This window comes from Phaenicophaeus curvirostris, chromosome 1 (assembly GCF_032191515.1).
Source record: "Phaenicophaeus curvirostris isolate KB17595 chromosome 1, BPBGC_Pcur_1.0, whole genome shotgun sequence".
NCBI lineage: Eukaryota > Metazoa > Chordata > Aves > Cuculiformes > Cuculidae > Phaenicophaeus > Phaenicophaeus curvirostris.
Window position 1 is genome coordinate 42,223,731 of NC_091392.1, and position 24,769 is coordinate 42,248,499.

At 44.1% G+C, this 24,769-nt stretch overlaps 1 protein-coding gene across 1 annotated transcript; it reads left to right on the forward strand.

The window, feature by feature from the left end:
• Positions 1 to 1,651: 1,651 nt before the first annotated feature.
• RANGAP1 (Ran GTPase activating protein 1) lies at positions 1,652 to 24,551 on the forward strand. The gene is made up of 17 exons (XM_069854824.1): positions 1,652 to 1,736; positions 3,835 to 3,872; positions 5,430 to 5,548; positions 6,958 to 7,085; positions 8,018 to 8,077; positions 8,742 to 8,921; positions 10,190 to 10,324; positions 11,510 to 11,668; positions 11,843 to 11,956; positions 13,456 to 13,555; positions 14,253 to 14,337; positions 14,731 to 14,875; positions 15,357 to 15,470; positions 15,851 to 15,953; positions 17,715 to 17,803; positions 19,670 to 19,791; positions 24,262 to 24,551. The coding sequence occupies exons 3-17, from the start codon at positions 5,437 to 5,439 to the stop codon at positions 24,329 to 24,331; spliced, it is 1,716 nt and encodes a 571-aa protein (XP_069710925.1). The 5' UTR covers positions 1,652 to 1,736; positions 3,835 to 3,872; positions 5,430 to 5,436; the 3' UTR covers positions 24,332 to 24,551.
• The last annotated feature ends 218 nt before the right edge of the window (positions 24,552 to 24,769 follow it).

Consider the following 24,769-nt stretch of genomic DNA (forward strand, 5'->3'; position numbering starts at 1 on the left):
ACCAATGATAGGACCTGAGGGAAAAGCAGGAAGATGTTTCAGGAGAGGTTTAGGCTGGATATTAGGGAAAGATTCTTCACCCAGAGGGTGGTGGAACACTGGAACATCTCCCCAGGGAAGCAGTCATGGCACCAAGCCTGACAATATTCCAGAAGCATATGGACAACAACCTCAGAGACACGACGTGAATGCTGGGATTGTTCTGTGCAGGGACAGGAGTTGGGCTTGATGATCCGCGTGGTTTCCTTCCAACTCAGGGCGTTCTACGATTCCTGGATGAAACGCTTTCCATAGTAGAAGGGTTTGACAATAACATGGAAGCCCACAGATGAGATCTGCAGACCTTATCTAAATGAGAGTTCATGGGAAAAGGCACTCATGTCCCACCTGCGGGCACGCATGAGGCTTGCAGAGCAAGGCAGGGCAGCGCAGAGCTCCTCTGCCAACACCTACCTTCAGCGCCTGTCGTGATGGGTGCACACACACCTCACACCCACTCCGGCGAGGCAAGGAGAGAGCCTGGCATCACCTGCCCTACAGCACGAGAGGCCTGAGAGAGTCTCTTAGACTCATTTTGGAGTTTTAGACAGCGAGCACCCTTTATCAGGACTGGGCAACACGAGGGAGCCATCTCCATCAATCGTGTGCTGCAAGACAAGAGCTGGGCACAGGAAGGATTTCTCACAGGCATATGTATACATTTTTCCCAGAAATCCTATGCATATTCTATTACTTTCCAACATCTAATTTTAATGTTAGGCAACTTTGCAACAGTCAAAACTCATGCTGATTTGAAGCTGGCTCCAGCTCTGCCTGACCTTGTCTTTTCAGATTAGATGAAAACTCCAAGCAGAGGTGACCACAGAAGCAGGCACATATCACACTGCACACAAGACGTTATCATCTCCAAAGAAACCACAGTGTCTGGAAAAAATACCATTTTAAAGAAAACACGCACTCAGAGAATTAAAAAAAAGGGGGCATTCTGTGTAACTTTCAAAAACCGCAGCTGCTTAGGCAAAACTTAAATGTACTTGGGAGACCTCATCTGGAGTATTGTGCCCAGTTCTGGAATCCCCAACATAAGAAGGATATGGAGTTGTTGGAAGGAGTCTAGAGGAGGGCTACAAGATGATCTGAGGCCTGGAGCAGCTCCCATAGGAGGACAGGCTGAGAGAGTTGGGGCTTTTCAGCCTGGAGAAGACTCCGAGGGGACCTTATAGTGACCTTGCAGGACCTAAAGAGGCTGCAGGAAAGCTGGGGAAAGACTGTTTACAAAGGCTTGTAGTGATAGGATGAGGGTCAATGGGTATAAAATAGAGGGCGTCAATTTTCGACTAGACTTTAGGAGTAATTTCTTCACAATGAGGGTGTTGAGGCCCTGGCACAGGTTGCCCAGGGAAGCTGTGGCTGCCCCATCCCTGGAGGTGTTCAAGGCCAGGTTGGATGGGGCTTTGAGCAGCCTGGTCTGGTGTGAGGTGTCCCAGCCCATGGCAGGGGGGTTGGAACTGGATGATCTCTGACTGCACTCCGAGTCCCCCCGCTGTCCCCCCCGGGGCGGGCGGGGGACGTTGCTGCTCGCAGCCAATCGCGGGCCGCGGAGCCGAGCTGCCGGCTTTCAAATCCTCCGCCTCCCCCACGCGCCCCTCCCCCAGCCCGGGCAACGGCGGCGGCGGCGGCTGCAGCGCTCGCAGCGGCGCCTCGATCGCCTCCGCCCGGGCAGCGTTGGCGCGGAGGTGAGGGCATGGGCCGGGCTGGTGGCCGGGTAGAGGGGTTGTGCGTGCGGTGGGGCGATCGCGCAGGCTTCCCTTCCCCTCCCCCTCCAACCCTGCCCGCCGTCGCCGCGCTGGTTGCCGGCCCTGGGAACGAGGGGGGGGGGGGGGGGTTGGGAGGGGAAGCGGGAAGGGAACGCCTCGTGCTCCGCCCACGGCGAAGGGTGGGCACCGGCCACGGGAGACCCCTGCACACGGGGACGGACACGCACCGGCGGGCAGACGCGGGTAGACGGCACAAAGACAGACAGATGGTGGGCCGCCAGGTCTACCCAGTCCAAGAGGGTCGGCAGGTCTACCCCATCTCCGGCGGGTGGCCGTCAGGTCTACCCCATCTCCGGCGGGTGGCCGTCAGGTCTACCCCATCTCCGGCGGGTGGCCGTCAGGTCTACCCGATCTCCGGCGGGTGGCCGTCAGGTCTACTCCGATTCCGGAACGGGAGGCAGAGGGTCGCCAGGTCTACCCGGCTCCAAAGCAGGCGGGGGATCTACCCGGCTTGTGAAAGTAGACTTCAAAAATTAGATCTGACTTCGCTGAAAAAGTCCTGCAGTAGTGAATCCCTAAAGGCTGGGTGTTTTTTATAGTGTTGAGATAAATATGTTAATATTTTGAGTAATATAAACCTGAAGTATAAGCTACTGCTTTAATGGGAACCTGGAGCGAGTTTATGGAAGCTTTTTGCTGTGGTGTTAACTGTGATTCTTGTTTGACTTAAAACTGTTCAGGAAGTGCAGAAAATGTTGCTAGTGCGTATGTAATACATAAGCTCATATTTTATGTAGTCAGAATAGTCTGCGAATCTCAGGCTGGACATCAGGAAAAAAATTTTCACAGAAGGAGTCATTGGACACTGGCAGAGGCTGCCCAGGGAGGTGGTTGAGTCACCATCCCTGGAAGTATTTAAAAGACGGGTGGATGAGGTGCTGAGAGGCATGGTTTAATGGCTGGACTTGATGATCCTGGAGGTCTTTTCCAACCTTGTGATTCTGTGAATACAGAGTAGTTTGCTACCAAATAGATAGGCAGGATGGCTGAAGCTGCATGAGGGAGGAATGACAGCATGCCTCATGTGTGCTCTATGACACTTTTAAACTCTCCACATGCAGACAGACACATGCGTGTAGGACGGGAAGGGGACATGGGAGGCTGGGCCTGATGTGTGGGATTGGGGGGCAGATGGCCGGTGCTTGTCTGCTTCGCTGGGGGCAGCCGTGCTGGGAGCCAGTCATGGGTGAGCAGGAGGTAACCTTGGGCTGTCAGCAGCGCTCCGGGGACCTGGGCAGGAAAGCAGAGCGAGCTTCTCCTTGGGACACCACAGCAGGTAGCACAGACTGGTGTGGACAAACTGTTGGAATTAAAACACTCTGCTGAATGAACTTTTTTGAGTGTCAGGAAGCATACAGCTTCATGCAGCCTCATCAGAAGAAGCATGACCAATAGGAAGAGGAAGGTGATTCTGCCCCTTTACTCCACTCTTGTGAGACCTCACCAGGAATGTTGTTAGAGCGAGTCCAGAGGAGGCCACAAAGATGATCAGCAGAGGACTCCAGCACCTCAGATGTGAGGACAGGCTGAGAGGGTTGGATTGTTCAGCCTAGAGAAGAGAAGGCTCTGGGGAGACTTTGTTGTAACCTTCTAGTACTTAAAGGGGGCCTACAGGAAAGCTGGGGAGCAGCCCTTTATCAGGGAGTGCAGTGACAGTACCAGGGGTAATGCTTTTAAGCTGAAAGAGGGGAGATTTAGAGTAGGTATTATGAAGAACTGTTTTTCTGTGAGGGTGGTGAGGCATTGGAACAGGTTGCCCAGAGAAACTGTGGATTCCCTGTCCCTGGAGGTGTTCAAACCTAGGCTGGATGAGGCTTTGAGCAACCTGATCCAGTGGGAGATGTTCCTGCCCATGGCAGGGCACTTTGAACTGGACGATTATGGTCTCTTCCAACCCAAATCATTCTATGATACAGTCTATAAGTAAGGAGGAAACCTCTCTTCAGACATTTCCAGATCTTGTTTTTATTTGCCATACATACTAACTCTTCAATTTCTTTTTTTTTTTTTCCCAAAGCTTTTCCTGAAGAAGAACTAGCAGAGAAGAGATCGCTGGTAGGTTGACAATTGGGTATGATTGTCTTGTTTGCAGTAAAATATGCTTCAGGGTGCCATAATGAAGTTGTATGTTGAAATTAGGAAGTAGCGTGTGTGTAAGGTGAAGGAAGTAAGAAAGGGTATAAGGGAAAGAGAGGCAAAGGGAGTGAATACACTGATAGAGTACAGAAGAACATCATAGTAGAGCAAAACTCATTTTTTTAAAGAGTAGGGTGATGAGGTATTTAAAAGTAAAGTTAATATTGAACTAGGTGAACAGACCGACTTATTTGTATCCTAGCCTCTGTTCCTGTCCAGTAAAGCCTTCATGGGTTGGAGGATGTCTCCTCTTTCTTCCTTCCCCATGCTGAATTGGCAGAGGTTGGGAATGCCTATCAGTCTGGTGTCTGCGTGGCCTGGTGGAAGTGGAATAGGTTATTTGAGCATCTTTCTACTGGCAGCACGCACTTGAGAGGACAGTCACACCAGAAAAGTGTTGTTGATCAACCTTGGAGATGTTCTCACCCTGTGTTGAAAAGCAATACTAAAGATAATAAATCTGAAGAAAAGTTGTGCTATGGGGAAGCTGAAGGCTTCACAGTTATTAGGAAGAAAGTGTGTATATACAACTTTTGTTTAGGGTGTGTTTTAAAACCAGTGCTGTTGAGCTTGAAGAGTGTGGGGCCACTTCTAAACCAGACAAGAATGGAAGGTTTCTGTTGTAGGAATGAACCTTCATCTCTTCTGGCACCTGAAGTCTGTTTTATATAAGTGTATATATATATGAGTTTATTAGTTTTATCCCAGTGGAGTTACTGGGATAAGAAATGTGCTCCGTTTATCCTGCTGAATGGATGGAGGCGAGTTACTTCATGTAGTGATTGATATTCATTAAATAATGATATGCAGACTCTACTAGGCATAGTAAGCTTCAAACTTGTGCCTCAAGGCAAAATGCTCTCTAATCAATCAGTGTAAGATCATCTTGTTTAATGCATGCGATGAATCTGTGTGGGACATCCAAAAGGAAAGAGAACCCACAGACTGAGAGAGAGTTTTGTACACAACACACATTGTGTTTTCAGCAACTCAGTGGTTCTAGAACAGTGCTGACTAGGGCACTACTGGGGATTTTACTGAAAAGAAAAAAAACAGTTGTGTTCATTCTAGCTTGCTTTCGGGAACGGGAAATGTGCAGCAAGTGTAATTAAAGGATGGGACTTGAAGAGCGGGGAATGTTATATTTTAATTGTAAAATTGTTGTGCAAAGACTAATGTCTTATTGTGGCTTGAATTCATAGTTTTAGCTACTGGTTATTTATGAAGTGTAACAACTCCATCAAAAAACAGGTCTTGTCAGTATTGGAACAATCAACACCATCTGTCTGGTTGGCTTTGTAATACTAATCTACGCTAGCCGTCATAAGTGAGCTATGGGGAAAACACTAATGACACTGAAAACTCTGATATCTTGGGGACTAAAAACACATTAGTGTTCAAATAAGTATGATTATTCGTAAAGCTTATGTATTGTAGTTTGCTTTTTAAAATGTTGACATTCTGTTTTTGGAAAAGCAGAAAAATGGCATCGGAAGACATCACTAGGCTTGCAGAGTCACTGGTCAAAACCAAATTGAGTGGTGGACAGCTGAGCTTCAAAGGCCAGAGCCTTAAACTCAATACAGCTGAAGATGGTAAGAGAAAATACTGTGTTTGGGAAGTGTCTCCCTGAAATTCTGAAGTCTTGTGGTAAATCTGCTAATCCTACACGGACAGTTTGTCATAATACTAGGTGTGATGCAAGGGGCATTCAGCTACAGCTGCTTCTGACAGAGATGTTTCCTTCCCTTCCTGTACCCTGCTTTGACCTGGTGCCCTGGCAATGCTACAGCTGGTGGGATTGGGGTTTGGCTTCCTGGTGTGTAAATCTTGGTTTCTTAGTGTTCTCTCCAAGTGCTTTTGACAGTCACTGTGCACTACAAGTCAGCACTCCTTTCAAAAGCAGTGCACAAGTAAATGACAGCTCCTGCACAGAGGAACAAGCTGATATGGTAGTTGGCTGCAGTAGTCCAGTAGCCCAAATTCTGACCAATTTTTTGTTGTGGGGTTTTTTTTTTTGTTTTCAGGAACATCTCTCTTGTTGGTGTATGTGTATTTCTCAATTAAAAATGTCTTGCAGTCTAAATATCTGGAGAATAGCTATATTTTCTTAGGTCAATGTTTCTGCCACAACAAGAAACGGCTTGTTTTTCAGAGAGGTTATTTATTGTAGTGCATACCTTTTTTACTGATTCCAAAGGTGATGCTTTTTTAGATGCCATTTTAGTAGTGCAAAGCCACTGAACTATGGGGAAAGGCTTTGGACCTTGGGAATGATACTTAGTGCCCATTAACAGGAGAGAGTCTGCAGCCTGCGCCTCTGTCTTGCATAGGATTATTCTAGAGTTAAATTGTTCCACTCTGACAAGTTTGCTAAACAGGTATCTGCTTTAGCTGATGTGTGGGAACTTCATCCTGTTGATGTGGCACCAAATCCAATCAACTTTTACCTTAGTCCTTGCATCCTCATAGGCATATACACTCTAGCTCCTAAACCATGTGCTGAATGGCAGAGGAATCTTAGATTAGACAACAGGAAGAATTTCTTCACCAAAAGGGTTCCCTGGGCACTGGCAAGGGCTGCCCCAGGGTGGTGGTTGAGTCACCGTCCCTGGAGATATTCAAAAGAAGGTGCTCAGGGATGTGGTTTAGTAGTGGACAGGTATGGTTGGACTTAATGACCTCAAAGGTCTTTTCCAAGCAAACAATTATATAATTCTATCAGATTAGGAAGGTAAGGAAACTTAATTTTGCAAATAGGAGGATGGCTATCAGTGAATAGAGCAAGAAATAAATTAAAAAAGGCAGGGTAGGGAGTGGAGAATGTTCTCTCTGGTTACCTGATGCTTTAGTTCTGTTCCCTGTGCTGTTTCAGGATTTTTTAGGGTAATGGTCATCTGTTTTTCACTAAAGGCAGAGTTGAGCGAGTCAGGCTACATCACAGTGTTACTGTGGCAGCTAAGATGATAGTTAAAAGGCCAACTAGACTGTCTGCTTTTTACAGCTGAAGAAGTGATCAAGCAAATTGAGGAATTTGATGGCCTGGAAGCATTGCGCCTGGAAGGCAACACAGTGGGTGTGGAGGCAGCAAAGGTCATTGCCAAAGCCTTGGAGAAGAAATCAGAGCTCAAGGTGAGATCCTAAAGTTGGATGGTGGTGAAGGGGAAGAACTAATGTAGAAATACTGAAGATCTGTGTTCTTCCTGCAGTAGCCTGCATTGGGTTAGCCCCAAAGCTTGCTTGGTGGTTCTTCTGGTAGGAAGAATAGCCATTTGAAAATATGGCAGAACTTGGAGACTTTGGGATAATGGGAGCACTTTCTGCTTTCCTGACTGTTTGTGTTCAGAAGGCTTCCAATCTTAAAGCTGGGAAGCTGTGCAGGGAAGAGCCTCTCTGCAGGGGGATCATCTGTAAACAAAGAACTGCGGCAACAAAACTTAAGTTCTAGTGGAAAAGCTGGGTCATATCTTCTGGATAATTATCAGATCTTCTGAAGAACGAGTCTTTAGAGAATGCCTGAATAAGGAAGAAATAATGGAGAAGACGCACCAGGAGGCTTTTCCATGTCCAAGCTGTGTTTCCCTGCTACTGTTCTAATCTAATGCTAGGAGGATGCTATGCTGCTAGAGGCTTTGTGCTTTGCAGGAGAGCAGTATGAAGCATTGGTTGACGTTAATCACTCAAGTGTGGCTTTTCAAGCCAGTTCAGATTGTTCAGCTTCATACCTTAGTAAAATTTGTACTCCTAATGTATCCTTCATTTTCCTGCCGCTTTTTCCTGTGGTAATTTTCTCAGCAGAAAAGAATTCCAGCTTGAATGCAAGCAAGAATTCTTATTTAGTGTTAATTAACTGTGCGTTTCAGTGGCTTTATGTCCTTGCAAGTGAAGCAATTGTAACATCAGTTCTTGTAGCTCTTTAGTACCATCAAATGACAAGCCTGAGGGAAGGGAGACAGTATTAAGCTGACCCAGTGATGTAATGCAGCTTGTATTTGTAAACCTATGTACAACTGTGTTGTCCTAAATATTTTTAATGCTTTCTATTTGTATGTTTCTTATTTTAGAGGTGTCATTGGAGTGACATGTTCACAGGGAGGCTAAGGTCTGAGATACCTCCTGCTTTGGTAAGCAAAATCTAGATTCAAGAGTTCTGACTAATATACGTTCTTTTCTCACCTGTCATGCTTTTTGTGGGAGTGTGCTTTTTAGCACAGAGCTGATCTTTCTCTGTGCTGTTAACACTGAATGTCTCAGAATAGGTGAGTGATTCTTTGTTGCTCCTTCTGTATGAGGCGGAGAAGAGTTGGTAAAAGGCCAAGTGCAAGTCCGTGCTAGTGAAGAAGCTTGTCGTTGGGGAAAACATCCTCATGATCCGATAGATAGAATGAGGATTAAACTTTCTAAATAAAAGCATGTGGCCATCTCTTCCAAGAGTATTACAGAGCTCCCCGCCCGAGTCCTGTGAAGTAAGAATACGATAAGCTCAACAAAATGAAAACAATATTTCTTTTAGCATTGTAGAGGGGGAAACTCACTCTGAAAAATGTGGATTTGACCTAAAGGCATGGGATAACTTCTTTGTACCTGCATTATGGTTATGTTTAGCACAACAATTTCTCTGACTTCAGCTGTTGAAGTTTTATTTCCCTATGCAGCTTTGCCGAATCTCCTCAAAGTGAAAATCTTTTGCAGCATCACTGTCATACCTAGCCACTGTGGTGATGCTGTCACTGGAAGTTAATCCACTCCCCCACTCTCTCCCACTCACTGCCATCTGTTTCCTTGCAGATCTCTTTGGGTGATGCACTCATCACTGCTGGAGCCCAGCTGGTGGAGCTGGACCTGAGTGACAATGCCTTTGGGCCGGATGGTGTGCGTGGCTTTGAGACGCTGCTGAAGAGCCCTGCATGTTACACCCTGCAGGAACTCAAGCTTAATAACTGTGGCATGGGCATCGGTGGAGGAAGGGTAAGGGCAGTCTCCTTTTTGAGAGCAAAGTCAGAGCCAGGACTTGGCTTTAGATTGCCCTACACAGAATCAGAATGGTTGAGATTGGAAAGGGTGTCTGGTGAACGTCTAGTTCAACTTCCCCGCTCAAGGCAGCTAGATGAGGTTGCTCAGGGCTGTGTCTAGCCAGGTTTTAAATATCTCGAAGGATAGAGACTTCACAGGCTCTCTGGATAGTCTTATCACAGTGTTTGACAACCCTCACAGTAAAAAAAGTTTTGTTTTGTGCATCAGTTTGTGAGCATTTGCGTCTGGCTCTGCCTTCTTTATACTACATTCTCCCCCATCATGTTATTCTGGCTCTTCTTACACATGAGTAAAATCTCCCCCACAGCCTTCTCTTCTCCAGCCTTAATAATCTCAGCTCTCAGAAATCTTGAGTATGTAAAATTCTCTAATTCTTTAATCATCCTTGAGACCCTTTGCGGGACGCTCCCCGGTGTGTCCATGTAGGAGCCTGGAACTGGACACAGTATTTGGATGCATGTCGCAGGGCTGAGTAGAGGAGAAGGATAATTTCCCTTGACCTCCTGACAATGCTTTTCCCAAGGCAGCCCAGTAGGATTTCTTTGATGCAAGTGCATGTTGCTAGCTTCTAAGTCAACTTCTCACCCCCTGATAACCTCAGGTTTTCTGCTTAGCTGTTTTGCCCCAGGCTTATCTCTAATTTATGCTGATGCATGGGGTTATTCCTCCTCATCTGCTGGTCTCTGCATTTCCCTTTAAAGTTAATGAGATTCTTGTTGGCCCATTCTCCAACCTCAAGATCCCTTTCCTCCGTGTGTTTTTGTGGGCAAACTTCTGAAATACAAAAAGCTCACTTATTTTTCCAGGATTGGAAAATAGTTCTATCCTAAACATTAGATTTCATGTCAAGAGTAATTTGAATTTGAGAGAACAGTGTTACCAAGCCTAGCACTGAAGATGCCTGTTGGATGAAGCAGAAAAGCAGAACTAACTGTCATTTTCCCTAAGACCCTATATGTTTGCCTGTTTGAGTCAAATGTTCTTAATGGGGTCAAGTGTGTTGTGTTGCAAAATTATTACTTCTTGTCTGAGACTGTGGTGTGCAAGTGTTGTGGTTACAGTTTTATTGTATACTCTACTGTAGAAGCAGATGCCTTTCAGCAGTGATTGAAATATTTCTTGAAAGCTGGATATACAAAGCACGTTTGGATTCCTTCAGAATGAGATACTGATGTAGTATCAACTGCTTGTTTTATCTCTAGATTTTGGCAGCTGCTCTGAAAGAATGTCACAGGAAATCAAGTGCCCAGGGCAAGCCTCTTGCTTTGAAAATATTTGTGGCTGGCAGAAATCGTTTGGAGAATGATGGTGCCACGGCACTGGCTGAAGCCTTTGGTGTAAGTACAAAATCGGAGCTTCTCAACAGCAGATTGGAGGCAAGGTGTACTTACGTGCTGTTGTTAAACGTACTGTGTGCAGAGCTTGCCTCAGCTTGGAGGCAGGGGCTGGTTGTTTGTTTACTGAAGTTCAGGTGTTACTTGCTACAGAAACTGTAGTCTTCAACGAGTGCAATTAGAATTGATGACTGACTATTTGTGGCATAGGTTTCCAAACATATAACTAATGGCTGTGTACGCTAATTGGGGGAGAAATGAGTATCCCCCAAGTAGATTAATAGTAGTCCTTCTCCTCCTTCTGTGCTAATGGAGGTTATCTGGCAGTAGGGTAGGTATACCAGATAACTTCTTGAGTGCTTCTCTGCCTAGTTCAATCATTTGGCAAAAGTAACATAGTGTTTTTGCAAGGGTCGTCCTGCGAGGACTCCAAATGGCGCCTAGCTTTCTCTAGCTGTCATTGCCCAACTTCCATTTTTCTTGGAAGAGGAGAATTCACTGCAGTTGTAGCCACCTTTTTTCCTTCCTCCACTGCTGCTGAAAGCATCTTCTGAATTTATAATGCATATTTTCAGGTATAGTAGCAAATATATTGCAGGTTATAGGTTGTTCTTTTTTGTAAATAGTTGTCTGGATATGATTATGACTAATCAGTAATCGTGGCAAAAATAAGACTTCTCAAATACTTGAGGCATGTTACGAATTCGTGAAGAATTCAGATTGAATGGCACTACCAAAGTGGAATTCATTACTCTGTATTGTGACATACTGTTTAGTCCGTTAACAGTGTTAATACTATTTTTCTTACAGATTTGCTTCTGCAGTTAGGGTGAAATGTAGGTCTTTAAAAAATTATTGTACCCAGTGATGTTGCTTGATCTGTTTCAGGGCCGTTGAGCCACAGATAAAGAACTCTTGTTTTAAGTTATAGCAGGACAGACATGCTGTGTGGAAGCTACCTGTGACTCTTAGAATTGAGGGCATTATATTAACCTGACACTTCCTATGAGCTAGCGAGTTCACTTAGATTTGTCACGTAATTGCTGATATATGGATCTATGTAGAAGAGCTAATGGACTTTTGAGTTGGAGGAAAACAATTTTAAGCAAATCCTAAGGAGTGGAGCACTATACTCTTGAGTTGAAGTATGTCTCCTAACAACTTTTTTTCCTCTGCATCTTTTCCCAGATCATCGGGACTCTAGAAGAGGTCCATATGCCACAGAATGGAATTAACCATCCTGGCATCACGGCACTGGCCCAGGCTTTTGCTATCAACCCACTCCTTAAGGTTATAAACTTGAATGACAACACCTTCACAGAGAAAGGAGCTGTGGCCATGGCAGAGGTGAGTTGTTCTAAGAAGTTGCTTTGTCTTTGTCTTCTGTCTCCCAGTCATCTCAAATATAGTTTGCATTCGCAGCTTTGGGTTGGTGTACCACATGCCATGCTGTGGTAGGAAAAATGGCCTTCCGGAATTGATAGGACATTCATTTACTTTCAAATTTGTGCTGTCCTGCAGACTCTGAAGGCACTTCGGCAGATTGAAGTGATCAACTTTGGAGACTGCCTCGTGCGTTCAAAGGGTGCTGTTGCTATTGCGGATGCTGTTAAAGAGGGGCTTCATAAATTAAAGGTATTGTCTTCTTGCTTTTCAGCTTTTAATCTCGTTTGAAAATGCATTGTTTACTATTTCCTGGTTTTCTGTCTGTTCTGCTAGCACTACTGACTATTTTCAAGTGGGATTCACCTCAGCGCAGGCTCTGTGCTCACAACTCGAAAGCAATAAGCTGTATTGTATATCAGTGGCATCACCTCATCCAGCTAAGACTGTTCTCTGTGGAGCTGTACCAGTGATCTGTTTAGATGGTACTTGATGCTTTTGAAGCTGCTGTTTTAGCTCAGCTAGTGCTATTCAAGAAATCTGATAATGGAAGTATCTGATTTTAGAATCTCTCAGAGGGTCATGAATGGGGACTGAGATGTTCCACTTCATAAACAGCTTGTCATCTCTTTGGCATTTCAGAGTTTATACAGTTAATGCTTTTTCTTTATTAGGGCATGTATCAAAGGTCCAAATATTTTTAATTTTTTTGGCAATACCACGGCTTCCTGTATCAGTATTTGCACAGGACTTGCATTTGATGACTTTCTAGATAGACCTAAGTCCAGTCAGTAGTGTAGGTTAACTTAAGTTCTCTAGAAGCACTTGATGTGAGTTGCCACTGCACTGGGACAGATGCTGAACACAAATCCTAATCTTGCAAGCTTACAGTCAAATATAAATTCAGCTGAGCTCTAATGTTTATTTACGTATATGAACGTGGTACAGAAAGTATGAGGTGCTCTGTGATGTGAGGTCCCTTGCTCAGACTTCTGCTGTTTCTACTGGAACTTATTTCTGAATCTCCCAGGAAAACTTAAGTAGCTATTGAGATTCACAATCAGAAGTTAAATCCTTTTTTCTTGAGCAGAAGTGTTAAGGGAGGGTAGCATGAAGCAATCATAGCTGATTCATTCTGTTCGAGGACTGCTTCCCTTTTGCTGTTAATATTAAATCTCTTCTCAGGAAAGGATTGATTGAGCACTGTGTGGAATGGTGGGGGATGGTGCTTGGCTATTGAATAACTTTACTCTTACTAGGCTGTCTATACTGTTTCTTTGCTGGCTGTTTTTGTCAGTAGTACCATGTATAGTTTGTCTTTTGAAGGCCTTAACTTGCTACTAAAGTGTTTCAAAGCAAACGTGCAGTCCATTAAGTATAGTAGCTACCATTCCTCAGTGAGACTTAGCGTTGTGTGAACTCTGGAATGCTTTTGTGATCCTTGAATGAGTGAAGATCTCCAGTCAGTTGTTTGCTAAGGACTGAAATGTCTGCTACCTTTTAGGTGAGCAGCCGGAATGGTTTGTACTATCTTCAGTAGTGCTGCTCTTAATAATAGTATGCTTCAAAATGCCTCTTTATGAAGAAGGAGCACATGTCAGGTTTTATTTCCAATTAAAAATACTTTTTTTTTTTTTTGCTAAGAGCCTCTTCAAATTAGATTTTATACAGAACACTTGTGAGCGTGTGAAGGTCATAGAGGTGATAGATGTAAAAGGAATTCTGCAAACACGTATTCTTTTGCTTCTTAGGAACTGAATTTGTCCTTTTGTGAGATCAAACGAGATGCTGCTCTGACTGTTGCTGAAGCTATTGAAGATAAGGCAGAGTTAGAGAAGCTGGATCTCAATGGTATGTAAGTTTGCTAGATCAAAGTATGTCTAGTCTGATCCATGCTAGAAACTGCTAGGAAGAATGTTGTAACCTATTTTAGGCTTGCAATTGTCAGCATTTAAGAAATGGTACTCTGAAAGCTGCTGAATTTGAATGGCCTCGGGACAGAAAGTAGTTTATATCCTGAAAGTTTTTTAAAGCTGTGAACTCGGTTAATCATTAAAGTTAAGCAGTTAAGATATGTCTCATAAGGTGGAAAGATTAAGCTGATAAGTGTTTTCAGTAAAACATCTTTTTATTGTTTGTTGTCATCTTGGGTATTTCATACTTGCAAACAAAAACTCTGTGCACTTCTCTGCAGAACAGAGGGAGAACTTTGACTAGCATTAGCTTTTGCTGTTAATTCCTTGGGTTGCTGCATTTCAGTGGTACTGTGCTGTGTGTCCTTGTTTTAGAATCGCTGAGAACGAGCTGTTCATCGCGCTAGCAGGAAGTCTCTTACAGGCACTCAGGAAAAGCAGGGAGCTTGTTTGTCTCTGACCATTGCGTAATGCTGATGAAATTTGTTTAATGACTGTTTGATAACTGAAGCCTATTGCTGCCTGTGAGTTGTCTTGTAGAAATGACTGATAACACACGTGAATCTATAGCAAAATCCTCAATAACAAATTCGTGTGCGTCTGTTATGTCTGCTCCCTTTCCCCTATCAACATAGGTAACTGTCTGGGAGAAGAGGGATGTGAGCAACTCCAGGAGATTCTTGAAGGCCTCAACATGGGAACTGTGCTGGGATCTTTGAGGTAGGGAGGGTACCGGAGTTTAAATTGGAAGTTTTGAAACAATTTTCATCAACACTTGTTTACCGATCTCTTTTAAAATAAGAACTGCAACATTGCAGATGAATGTTGGTTCCATTGTGCAACATGGAGCACCATTAAGGGATTTCATAAGCAGGATAAGCCTTGTCTCATTTTTATCGATGGACTTGTCTTAGTCTTAGTTATCAATTGCCTTTCTCACTCTTTGCTTGCTGGGTGACTGAAGCCTGAGCATCCTCTTAATCTGTTGTAAATGCAGGTGTATTTCTTGCAATAAGACTTGAGAGGAAGTTGCTTTTTGTTGTTGAAAAAATGCTTTGAGCTCCAGTGTACAGGAAGCGCAAGTGTATAATTAATCTAACTCTCAAACCTTAGTGATGATGAAGGGGAAGAGGAGGATGACGAAGAGGAGGAGGAAGAGGATGAAGAGGAAGAGGAGGAGGAACAACAGCAACAGCTGAATGAGAGAGAACAGGGAGAACCAGAGTCACTGACTCCTGAGAAGCTAATTGGCTCACAGGTAAACTTACATCCAGATGTATTCTTGTTTTCTCAGCTGGAGGAGAGTAAAGGAGGAAATGAGAGCTGGAGTGCTGGCAAGCATTCGCATTCCTGCATGGGCTAGCACTGTAGTAACAGTCAGGGAGATAACATGCAGGAAATAAATAAAATGGATGACTTTAGAAACACATTTTGTTAAAGCGTGTGTGCACACGTTTGTGGAGGGAAAGGCTGAATAGTGGTTGTAACAAATGGGTAGAAAAATGCCTCCCATGTCCAGAAAATGGTGGGAGCCTTGTATGTGCAATGCCATGCAGCTGTGCCAGCATATTCTGGCTATTCCAAGTTTGGAGAGGCTATTCCAAGCCTCAGAGAGATTTCAAATAGAACAAATCCTGACCTGGTGCACCTGGGTCCTGACGTACCCTATGTGCCTTTGCTGCTGAACTAATTCATTTACTTTGAAGAGGAATCTTGAGATGGATTCTTCCTTTTTTCAGGATTCAACTCCGGTGCCATCTCCTCCTGTGGACATTGCCACGTTCCTTGCTTTCCCCTCACCAGAGAAGCTGCTGCGACTAGGACCAAAGTACTCTGTGCTGATAGCTCAGCAGGTAGGTGAGCCAATGGTCTACTGTGCTTGATTCTCTTGGAATCATTTAATGCCTGCAGGTGATAACTTTCTCTCTTGAGACCTGGATTTGTATTTCTTTCGAGACCTGAATTTTTCCCCAGTGATCCCAAGGAACCTTATGGAAGCTGATGATGCAGTTAACGCTTATACTGGCACCAGATGCTCTACATAGAGTTAACTTTTATTTCACAGAATTGCTCATGCCTTGTGATATGGCCAAGGCAAAACTGATGCCAGGCAGATGAAGGCTGTAATTCTTACCACAACCCTAGCAGAGACATTCATCTTCTGTAGCTGGCATGGAGTGAACTAAATAGCCCCTGATTCTCTTTTTTTTTTTTTTTCCCCCTTCTCTTTCAGACAGACACATCTGACATAGAGAAAGTAGTTACAACTCTCCTAAGGCTATCTTCGGTCTTCAAAGATGAAGCCCCAGTGAAAACAGCAGTGTATGAAACAACAGGTGACTGGGCCTTTCTTATCTTCACATGTGACCTGCCTCAGTATCAAGGACACCAATGTGATGCAGAGGAAGGCCCTTGTGGGGCCAGGTTGTTGACTGTTTTGTCTTTGGCAGCAAGAAACTCCAGATAACAAAGTACCAAGCTGTCCCATGCTGTTGTGTGGACTGAACGTAGGGTTTCATTCTGAGCTTGGCGTATCTTGTGCTTCCAAAGCCTGATGATGAGTGCTTATTGTAGTTACCTTAGTGGACCTGTGCTGCCCTCACAGCATCTCCTTGATGCTAGGCTGTCAGGAGCCAGTAGTTCTGTGTTCCAAGGTCAGTTACTTTTTCAAGGCTGTTTTGCAGTGTTTTGCTGTTAAACAGTGTTTTGCAGGAAGTACCCTCTCCAGTGTGATATTAAGAGATTGTAAAGAGTGTCCCTTAGTGTCTTTTCTTCTGTCTTTAATTTCTTCAAGAAGCAGAGATTTGCAACATGAGACAGAGCACAGGAGTCAATATACAGGCAAAGGATGGTTCCTTGCTGTATATTGTAAAGTAGTGATGGGGTTAGGTCTGATTTTTGTGTGGACCAATAGCGTTCCTTCACGTTCTCACTTGGAAGCAGGAATTTCCAAATGCTCCTAGGCATCTGACCACCGACTTCCATCTTCTTTCAAGTCCCCGAGCAGTACAGTTCTCCCATACATGAGCTACCTATCAATATCATACAAAAGAACTGGATCAATTATTTTTAAGACCACTTAGAGTGATTTACTGCAAACGAACATGCATTTCCTTTGTTTGCAATTTCTTAGCTTGGAGTACACTAACATGGTGAAACTGTAAGCTGTTGTCTGTGAAACAGTAGTGTAATAGTTTCTGCAGCTGGTTTTGAGTCCAATCAGACAATAATAGTCAGTTGGTGTCTCACTGAGCTACTGCTGGCCTTGGCCTATGCGATTATGAGTTGCCTCCAACCAAAAATGGAGCACAGGATATTTGTCTCAAGTGTGCGTGTGTATGTATTTATCTCAATAAGCTGTTCCTTACCTCTGCTTCTTAGGGAAAGGTAGAACCTAGCAATTACCTTCCTTCCAAAAAAGTAACCATCAGCTGACAGTGAGGTCCCTGGGTAATGCCTGACGCTGTTTTACAGCTGCTGTAGTGAGTTCTGCCCATTCCAAGAAACCAGAACAGAGGTCGAAATGGGTGCCTTGCCTACCTTGTAGACGTGAGAGGCTAAAGCACGTTTGCCAATAGCTTGTGGTAGAGTATTGGTCCTAGAAAACAGCTGAACAAGTTTTCTCATTGTGTTCTCATTCCTTGTGATTTCAAATGAAAGATGAATTCTGCTGGCCCGTAGAATGTCAAGGCTCTAACTCTTGGTGCTCTATTTCTCATCATATTTATATGCCTGTATGCACACAGGATGCATGCTCAAATGCATTGAGTAGAGCGTTCTGTGGTGTGTAGAACTGAGGTCTAATTGCTTCTGATGCTTGGCAGTGTGGGAATTTTGGGGTGTTTTTTCAGTTTTTGTTGAATTTTTTTTTCCTTTATATATATCAGGCCTTATACTTAAGGACTGGGTTTTACCCGTCTCAGTATTTCAGAGATTATACTACCTGTGGAGACAACTGGAATCTTAACAGATATTACTTCCCAAAAGTCCTTTACAAACTGATGTTTCTGAAGTCCTGTATAATTAATCTTGATCTTAAAATCTGTAACAGTGTCCCTTTCTGTATTGTTTAATATGGCCAGTTTATTTCTTTTTAGATGCCTTGATGCGAAAAGCCTTCACTTCTGCCACGTTCAATTCAGATGCATTCATCACAAACCTCTTGATCCACATGGGACTACTTAAGGTAAGGAAGCAGGAAAGAGTTAAGTTACGGTCTGTTTAGGCTGTTGAAGACCAGACCAGCTGGGTTTTGTTTAATTGTGTTGCTGTGGAAGCAGCTGGGTGCCTGTGCATGCCTGATGCCTGGGGACAATAGAAGTCTGCAGGTCCAGCAGAGATTGCAAATTGCAGGGTTGCATTAGGACAAAGATGGTGTCAGCTCTTTGTGCCTCTTCTGCTTAGTGCTCTGCATTTTCAGTCATCAGCTATAGGTAGGGAGGGTCAGCTGAGGAACTGGACTACAGTGTCTAAAAAAAGCTGTGTCTGAGAGTCAAATCTATGATATTAGTTAATGTGGTCCTTTATGGTATCTCTCAGTAGTGTGGCTCAAAAACATATCCAGCTACTCAGTCTGGATCAGTTGCATTCAACTTCCTGCTCTGGAGTATCTGCCAACTACTAGAATCGCATATGTAGTTCCACAAAAACTTTCTCACAAGAAAGGATGGAAATTTGATAGGAAACCTTGCAGATTGCATTAGAATACTTGCAACTTTACCTTCAGTGAGAGGGTTGGGGTGAGAGGGTTCTGTCTGCAAAGTTAAGAAGTGCTTCTGCTTGACTTGTCCTACAAGGGTAATGTTTCTCACTCCCTCAAGACCTAGAAGCTGAGAATGGAAACTTGGACCAAGATAATTCTAAACCACAGCATAGCTGTGATCAGTGTTATAGTAACCTGCTTTAATTTTATGGATTTCCTTCTGGTAATATCCAACTTGGGGTACAGAGCTGTTGACATACTTGGATATATCTTAATTCCCTAAAAAGCCGTTTAGCTTTTCCCTTTGTACACTGGAACAGTGCTGAGCTTTACCATTCTCAGAAAGATCTGTAGAACCAGAGATAGGTTTGTGTTCTGCAGAATGGTTGTTTCAGGGACTGACACCTACTTCTTATTCCATGCAGAAAAGGGTGAATATGTGCGGGGCACAAAGCGCAGACTTGTGTTCCAGAAGAACCCTTTCAGATTCACAATTGGCATTGATAATAAGGCCCTTGAAGATCAGCCAGATGATGGTTTATCCTCTGTGATACAGAAGACTGTTGATGAATTAGGCATATGTGGAGAAGGAGCAGCTTCCATCATTTTTTGTCCCACGTAGCTGGAAGCACATGAGCAATAGATATTCTTAGCACCATAAAGGCTCCGAGGAGATCTTATAGCAACTTTCCAGTATCTGCAGGGCTTTATTTGGGATGGCAGTGGAGAAATGAATGGAAACAATGTAAGATCTGGAACACACAGGTTAGCATCACAGTAGAAGCAAGGATAACATGGGCATCATTCAAGCAGGGGAACAGCAATAGGGCTGACTATTAGCTTTGTCTTACGTATAATTGTGAGACCAGTTCTGGGAACACTACATCAAGTTCTGGAGGAAGCCTGCTGAGGAAGTGGGGGTGGTACAAAAATGGGCTACAGAATAATACAAGAAAAATTGTTGTAAAAAAGGTGGCTGAATTCTTTATTAATTGAAATCAGGTGAAGTTTCCTAGGAGATCACTTTGACACAGGGCCTCAAACATCTAACCCTTTCACTTGCAGGTTCATTACTTCCCTTTCCCCATTGTTGCTGCTGTCAACTATTAGGCTCTAGTTGATAAGCACTAGAATGTTCTCAATGCTGCTTTATTTTGGCTACTGGTGCTGGGAGGCTATGGAATTGGCTACTTTTGTCTTGACGAACATTGCACTAAATCTAATGAGCAGCCCTCTCCTGCAGCGTGTGGCAGCATTTCATTCAACAGAGAATTCATTGCTTCAGTGAACTAGACTGGATTAGACAAAATAGTGATTGTCTGATGTCTGACTTCTCTCTTCTTTTCTCAGAGTGAAGAGAAGATCAAAGCTGTCCCAAGCCTCTATGGTATTCTTATGACATTGAACCATATGGTCCAGCAGGATTATTTCCCAAAATCCCTGGCACCAGTTCTCTCAGCTTTTGTCACAAAGTGAGTATTGTACTTGCCATGCAGTCTTCTCTATGGGAGCTTCAACTGAGGATTAATAGCTATGTGCAAGGTGTTCTGTTAAGGCCCACTAAATATCAGTTTTGAAATTAAGGATTAATAATTTGATGGGCCTCTTCTTTTATCTTGCTTATTCCAGAAGGCAAGGTTTAGAGTAAAAAGTCTTGATCCAAAAGGTGAAATTATGGAAGGCTGGCTTTGCAACTAACTGGCTCTGAAGGAGAGACTGATGCTGATCACAGATGATGTCGTGAGCTTAAGGAAACCTACTGGATTTCTAGCCACTGCTTGAGTGAACTATGAGTGCGTTGGATCTAACTGAGTCCTCCAAGTCTTCCTTCTGAGTACTAGGTCAGCAGAGCTTTAGCTGGATCATCATGACACTGATCAAAACAGTGCAAAACACAAAGACTGAATTTGTTCCTAAATGGAACTGCTCCTACTATCAGCAAGGCTAGTGGGATTTTTGAGAACTAAATCGGTTGCATAGGTGTTGAAGAAGCTGCTCCTGTTGCCTGCCTCTAGCGTTGTTACTTCTAGCGTAGGTGAAGAATCAACACCAGCTCCCAACAGCTTTTAATGTGTTAAAGCACAGATAATGCAATAGCAGTGGAAGATGTATCTCTTTTGGACTAAATCAGTGGGAATTTTACCTTTGATGTGATTTGGAAAAAGAACCCCTTAGAGTCCTTTCCTCAAGGATTCTAGTAGTCACAGAGAGAAGAGTCCACAATTGTCACTTAAGGCAAAACCAGCAGAGGTCTGAAATTTATTTGGAACTCACTGGCTCAGCATGGACTATGTGCCACATAGGGTGGGGGGAGCTTTTTAACCAGTTCCACAACAAGGCTTAAACCTTCCTGATTTTCCTGGTGTGGGGAATATGCTGAAGATTGATGTCTTTTGCTGATGAGAGGCAGAGGCATAGAATACTTGTGGTCATTACGAAACATAGGTGGTAAGAATACAGTCAAATATTGGTAGTCAGTCTCTTAGTTCTTCTGGGATTGGAAGCAGGCCAGTTGTGATAGGGGAGAAGAACTTTTCCAAGCATTGGTGTGGCTGTCAAAGCTGACACGTAGCAGTGGTGTGTGTCCAGCAAGCAGCCATGCTAAGGTCAGGTTTGGAAAACAAAACTGTGTGTCTGGCTTGTTTACACATGTGCAAATGCTAACCTTGAGGGCCTTCTGGTGGAACAGTTTGTCTCCTGTCTATTCTTTGGCTTAGCCAGATTAGGAATTAGGCAGTTACAAGCCAGTGACTGCAAGCTTTGCCAACTGAACAAATCTACCTCCAACTCAGTCGTTAGAGGGTTGAGCAAGAAGTAGCAGGACTTGCCAAGTGAAGTTGTCTACACAGATGACTGGATTTCTGCTGCTTCCTGTGCTGCTGCCTGTGGTCTTGCTCACTGATCAAACATATGTACAGTATAAGGGTCCAATACCAGCCCTGAAATAAAAGGGTGAAGAAAATGGTGGCTTACTTCGTCAGACACTAATTATGCAAAGACCCAGCTTGATCAAAACAAGTACCACTTAGTGTCTGTCAGCCCCAGCCCTCCAAACTGGATTTAAATCACTTGAAGCTGGGAATACAGAAAAGGGGACTTTGGTTCAGTGAATTTGACCCTTCTAATTGCTTATGTCAGATTCCAGTGCCTGGAGTAGCTTCATAACTCAGCTTGACGTGTCCTTCTAAACAAATCCTCTCACAAAAGACACTTGTCCCGCTCTCCTTTTATGTGTATGTAGGCCTCTTTCGGGCTTCAGAGCTGCAAAATACTAATGAATATTTTTCGTCTGTAGATGATGCTGTATGTGACAAAGAGTACAATTCTGGTCTTAATGAAGTCAACAACAAAAATTCCACTGAATCTTTAGCCAGCATTTCACTACAAGTGCAAGAGGGGAAAGTCTCTTTCAGAAAACATGTGAGATTATTCAAAAGTTCTGTAAAAGTTGTGTGAGAGCCAGGAGCCTCTCCCAGTAGAAGGCAGATCTGCCTGTGTGCCTTTGGTATGTAAGGGTGCCGATGCCAAGCCTGCAGCGTCCCCGGTGCCGTGAAATTCTTGGAGCTGAAGCTTACTCTGATTTGCAAGCCCCTCTGTTGCAAGGTGTGATATTACCATAGGGAAACTTGTCCTGTGTGACACAATTATGTCAACACCATGTACAAGCTATAGACCTTTGTGTTTGGAAAAATATGCATTTCTTAAAATGCTTTCCTCAAGGGAACGAGGAGACAAGGAGAGCAGCTATTAAATCGTTTACAGCTGCCTGGAGAGAGCGGTGACAATTCAATAACCACAAAACCCAGTTAAGACAGCTGCAGAATTAACCTACCACGCTTGTCCTGGAATCAGTCAGAACAAAACCACATCCTAACCTTAAATCAAAGCTCTAACTGGTTAACCTAGTAATCTGCAGAGCTTCTTTGGGCTCTGTTTCTATGACAAATCTACTTCCACTCTGTCAAACCCATGAATCCTTCATTTTCAGCAAACCGGTATGCATTTTTGGTGATGTTTTCTAGGCTTTTCCTTCAGGATTGCAGTTTCCTCCTTTGGGCTCCTAGAGCTGTGTGAGGGCCTTATAGCTGCCTAGGCTACAGCTCTGCTGCCTCTAGCTGCAAGAGGCTGGCTTCTGGAGTGGAGGTTCTCCCCCTTTCTTATGACAGTTTGTGGTGCTGCAGTGTTCTCCGTTCAAAAACAATGAAATGATGGATACGAGCTGTAAGCAGCATCCATCTTGCTCTGCTGCTGTCAGTCCTTATTTTCTTTTTTGGACGCAAGAGGGGGCTGTGAATCCAGACGTGTTTTTCCATCATTTAGGTGAAAAAACTGAAAGTATGTGGATGTTTGCCTGCTCACTTGTGACTTGCTGGAGGTGGTGGTTTCTGCAAGGGTTGGGGTTTCTTTTATTGTGTTGAGGGGATTTTTTTATCTGCTCTCTGCTGTTGGATTGGATCAGATCACACTGGCCTCTTTCAAGAGTCTGTGGCACAGAGTGGCAGGCAATTTAACTCCACAGCAAGCAAGGGGCTATTAGTATTAGATGAGGCTTGGTGTTAGGAATGGAGGCTGAGGGAGTTCGGCTGCGATCAACACTAGCAGTTCAGGTTCTCCGTTTTCAGAAACGGGGAGCTGCCTAGGCCGAATCAGCCTGCTCATTGCAAACAGAGGTGCGTCTTTCAAAGGTGATGACTGAAAATACTCACCCAGCCACTCTGAAGATAAACTGCATGCTGTAGTTGTGTCTCGTCTGTTCAGTGTGGGGCACTGAATGGATCTTGCGGGGATAAAAGATGTTAACAGTTTTCCAGGATGTGCTTCTGACAAACCACAGCAGGCATGGACCTGTACCAAACAACCTCTGCAGCTATTGCCCATGCACTATTGATTCAGAGATTAACTTCTTGCCCCTACCTAGATATTTCAGTCTTTATTGCAGCTTACTTGTCCTTCCCAAATTTAGCAGTCCTTGCTGCTATAAATTATTAAAGCTTGTTTTGATGTGGTGTGGTGGGAAAGAGGTGAAAAAAATGATTTCTCTTCTCAGAATGGTGGAAAACACTGGGTTAAAATTCTTTGGACGCAGTTCCCTAATGGATGGGTATAGGCAGCTAGAAGTTTCAGTGATGCTGAGAGAACAGTTAGTTTGTGGAAACAGAAAGATAGGTTACTGGGAGGTGATGGGGAAGTTAGGGAGTTTTATCCTGATGTTAAACCTGCTGTGACTGCCTATTTCCATTGCCTGATTTCAAGGAGCAGGTTATTCTGCCTGAGGTAGAGCTCGCTATTGCAATCTGTGCCAGGCCCTTTCAGACAATGCTCTGCAGGTGCCGTGGGCTGTTTCTAAGGCACCCTGAAAGGTGGCTCAGCAGAGCCAATCAGGTGTTACTTGACCTTAAGTGTGGAGAGGGTAAGAGGTTACATTGCCTCTTTTAAGGACTTAAAAAGTCTCAACCAAAGTCGCCATCAGGTCGTAGATAGCAGGTGATTTGGGAAGAAAAGGTTTGAGTAACTCCAGGCTTGTCTTCTGTGTTTTGGGGCCCTAAATGCTGGATCTGTATGGAAAAATCCCTTTGCCAGAGGGAGGGAAGGGCACTTCCACCTCCACCTGCTTCATTCTACCCCAAAATGAGGTGCTGAGCTGCAGAGATCAACAGTCTGCTGCTGATTTTTGTACCCATGGAAATAAATGTTCTGATTCTTGGTGGTTGTTTTCCTGACTTGGACTCAGCAACAGAAGAGACTTTTCCACAGTGGGAAGCAGTCATCCATGCAGCAATGAAGGAATGGTTTCTGAAGAGATAACCAAGAGGAAACGATACAGGCTTTTGCCGTGCAAACCAGCACATTTGAAATAGCATTTATTTGCTCATTCAAAGTCAGATATGAAGCCACTCTTAAATGTTGCATTTTAAACTTTTCTCTCTTTTCTCTTTCCACAGACCAAACCGTGCTCTTGACTCCTGTTCGTTTGCTCGCCACATGCTCTTACAAACCCTCCATCAGCTGTGAGAGACAAGAGACATCTTGGCTGTGCCCTTCCCTCTTCACAGGACTGTTGTTGGCCAGAGAACTCAGAGCTGTGTGGTGGGAGAGGTTTCCAGAACCCACACAGACATCCCATCCTTTCTGTTGGTTTTTTTTTTTTTTTTTATTCCCTCCCTCCCTGCCTCTCCTTGTAGGAGGTCTGTCCTTCCTTCTGCTTTCATAAACTTGGACGAATCCTGCTGAACTTTTTTCTCTGTTCCTCATGAAGTGGCTCCTTGGTCTGCAGGGCAGGTGCTTATGCTGGGATGAGTCAGTGCTGCTCTGCATCGGGGCAATCCGCAGTTTCAATACAGGCTGGGGGATGATGTGATTGAGAGCAGCCCTGCAGAGAAGGACTTGGAGGTGCTGGTCAATGAGAAGCTCAACATCAGCCAGCAATGTGTGCTTGCAGCCCAGAAGGCC

Bases quoted from the DNA above. Each gene is read 5' to 3' on its own strand.
- RANGAP1 (XM_069854824.1), top strand. From the start codon at position 5,437: ATGGCATCGGAAGACATCACTAGGCTTGCAGAGTCACTGGTCAAAACC. The intron at 15,954-17,714 runs GTGACTGGGCCT...ATTTCTTTTTAG, and splicing joins AGCAGTGTATGAAACAACAG to ATGCCTTGATGCGAAAAGCC. The intron at 19,792-24,261 runs GTGAGTATTGTA...CTCTTTCCACAG, and splicing joins CTCTCAGCTTTTGTCACAAA to ACCAAACCGTGCTCTTGACT.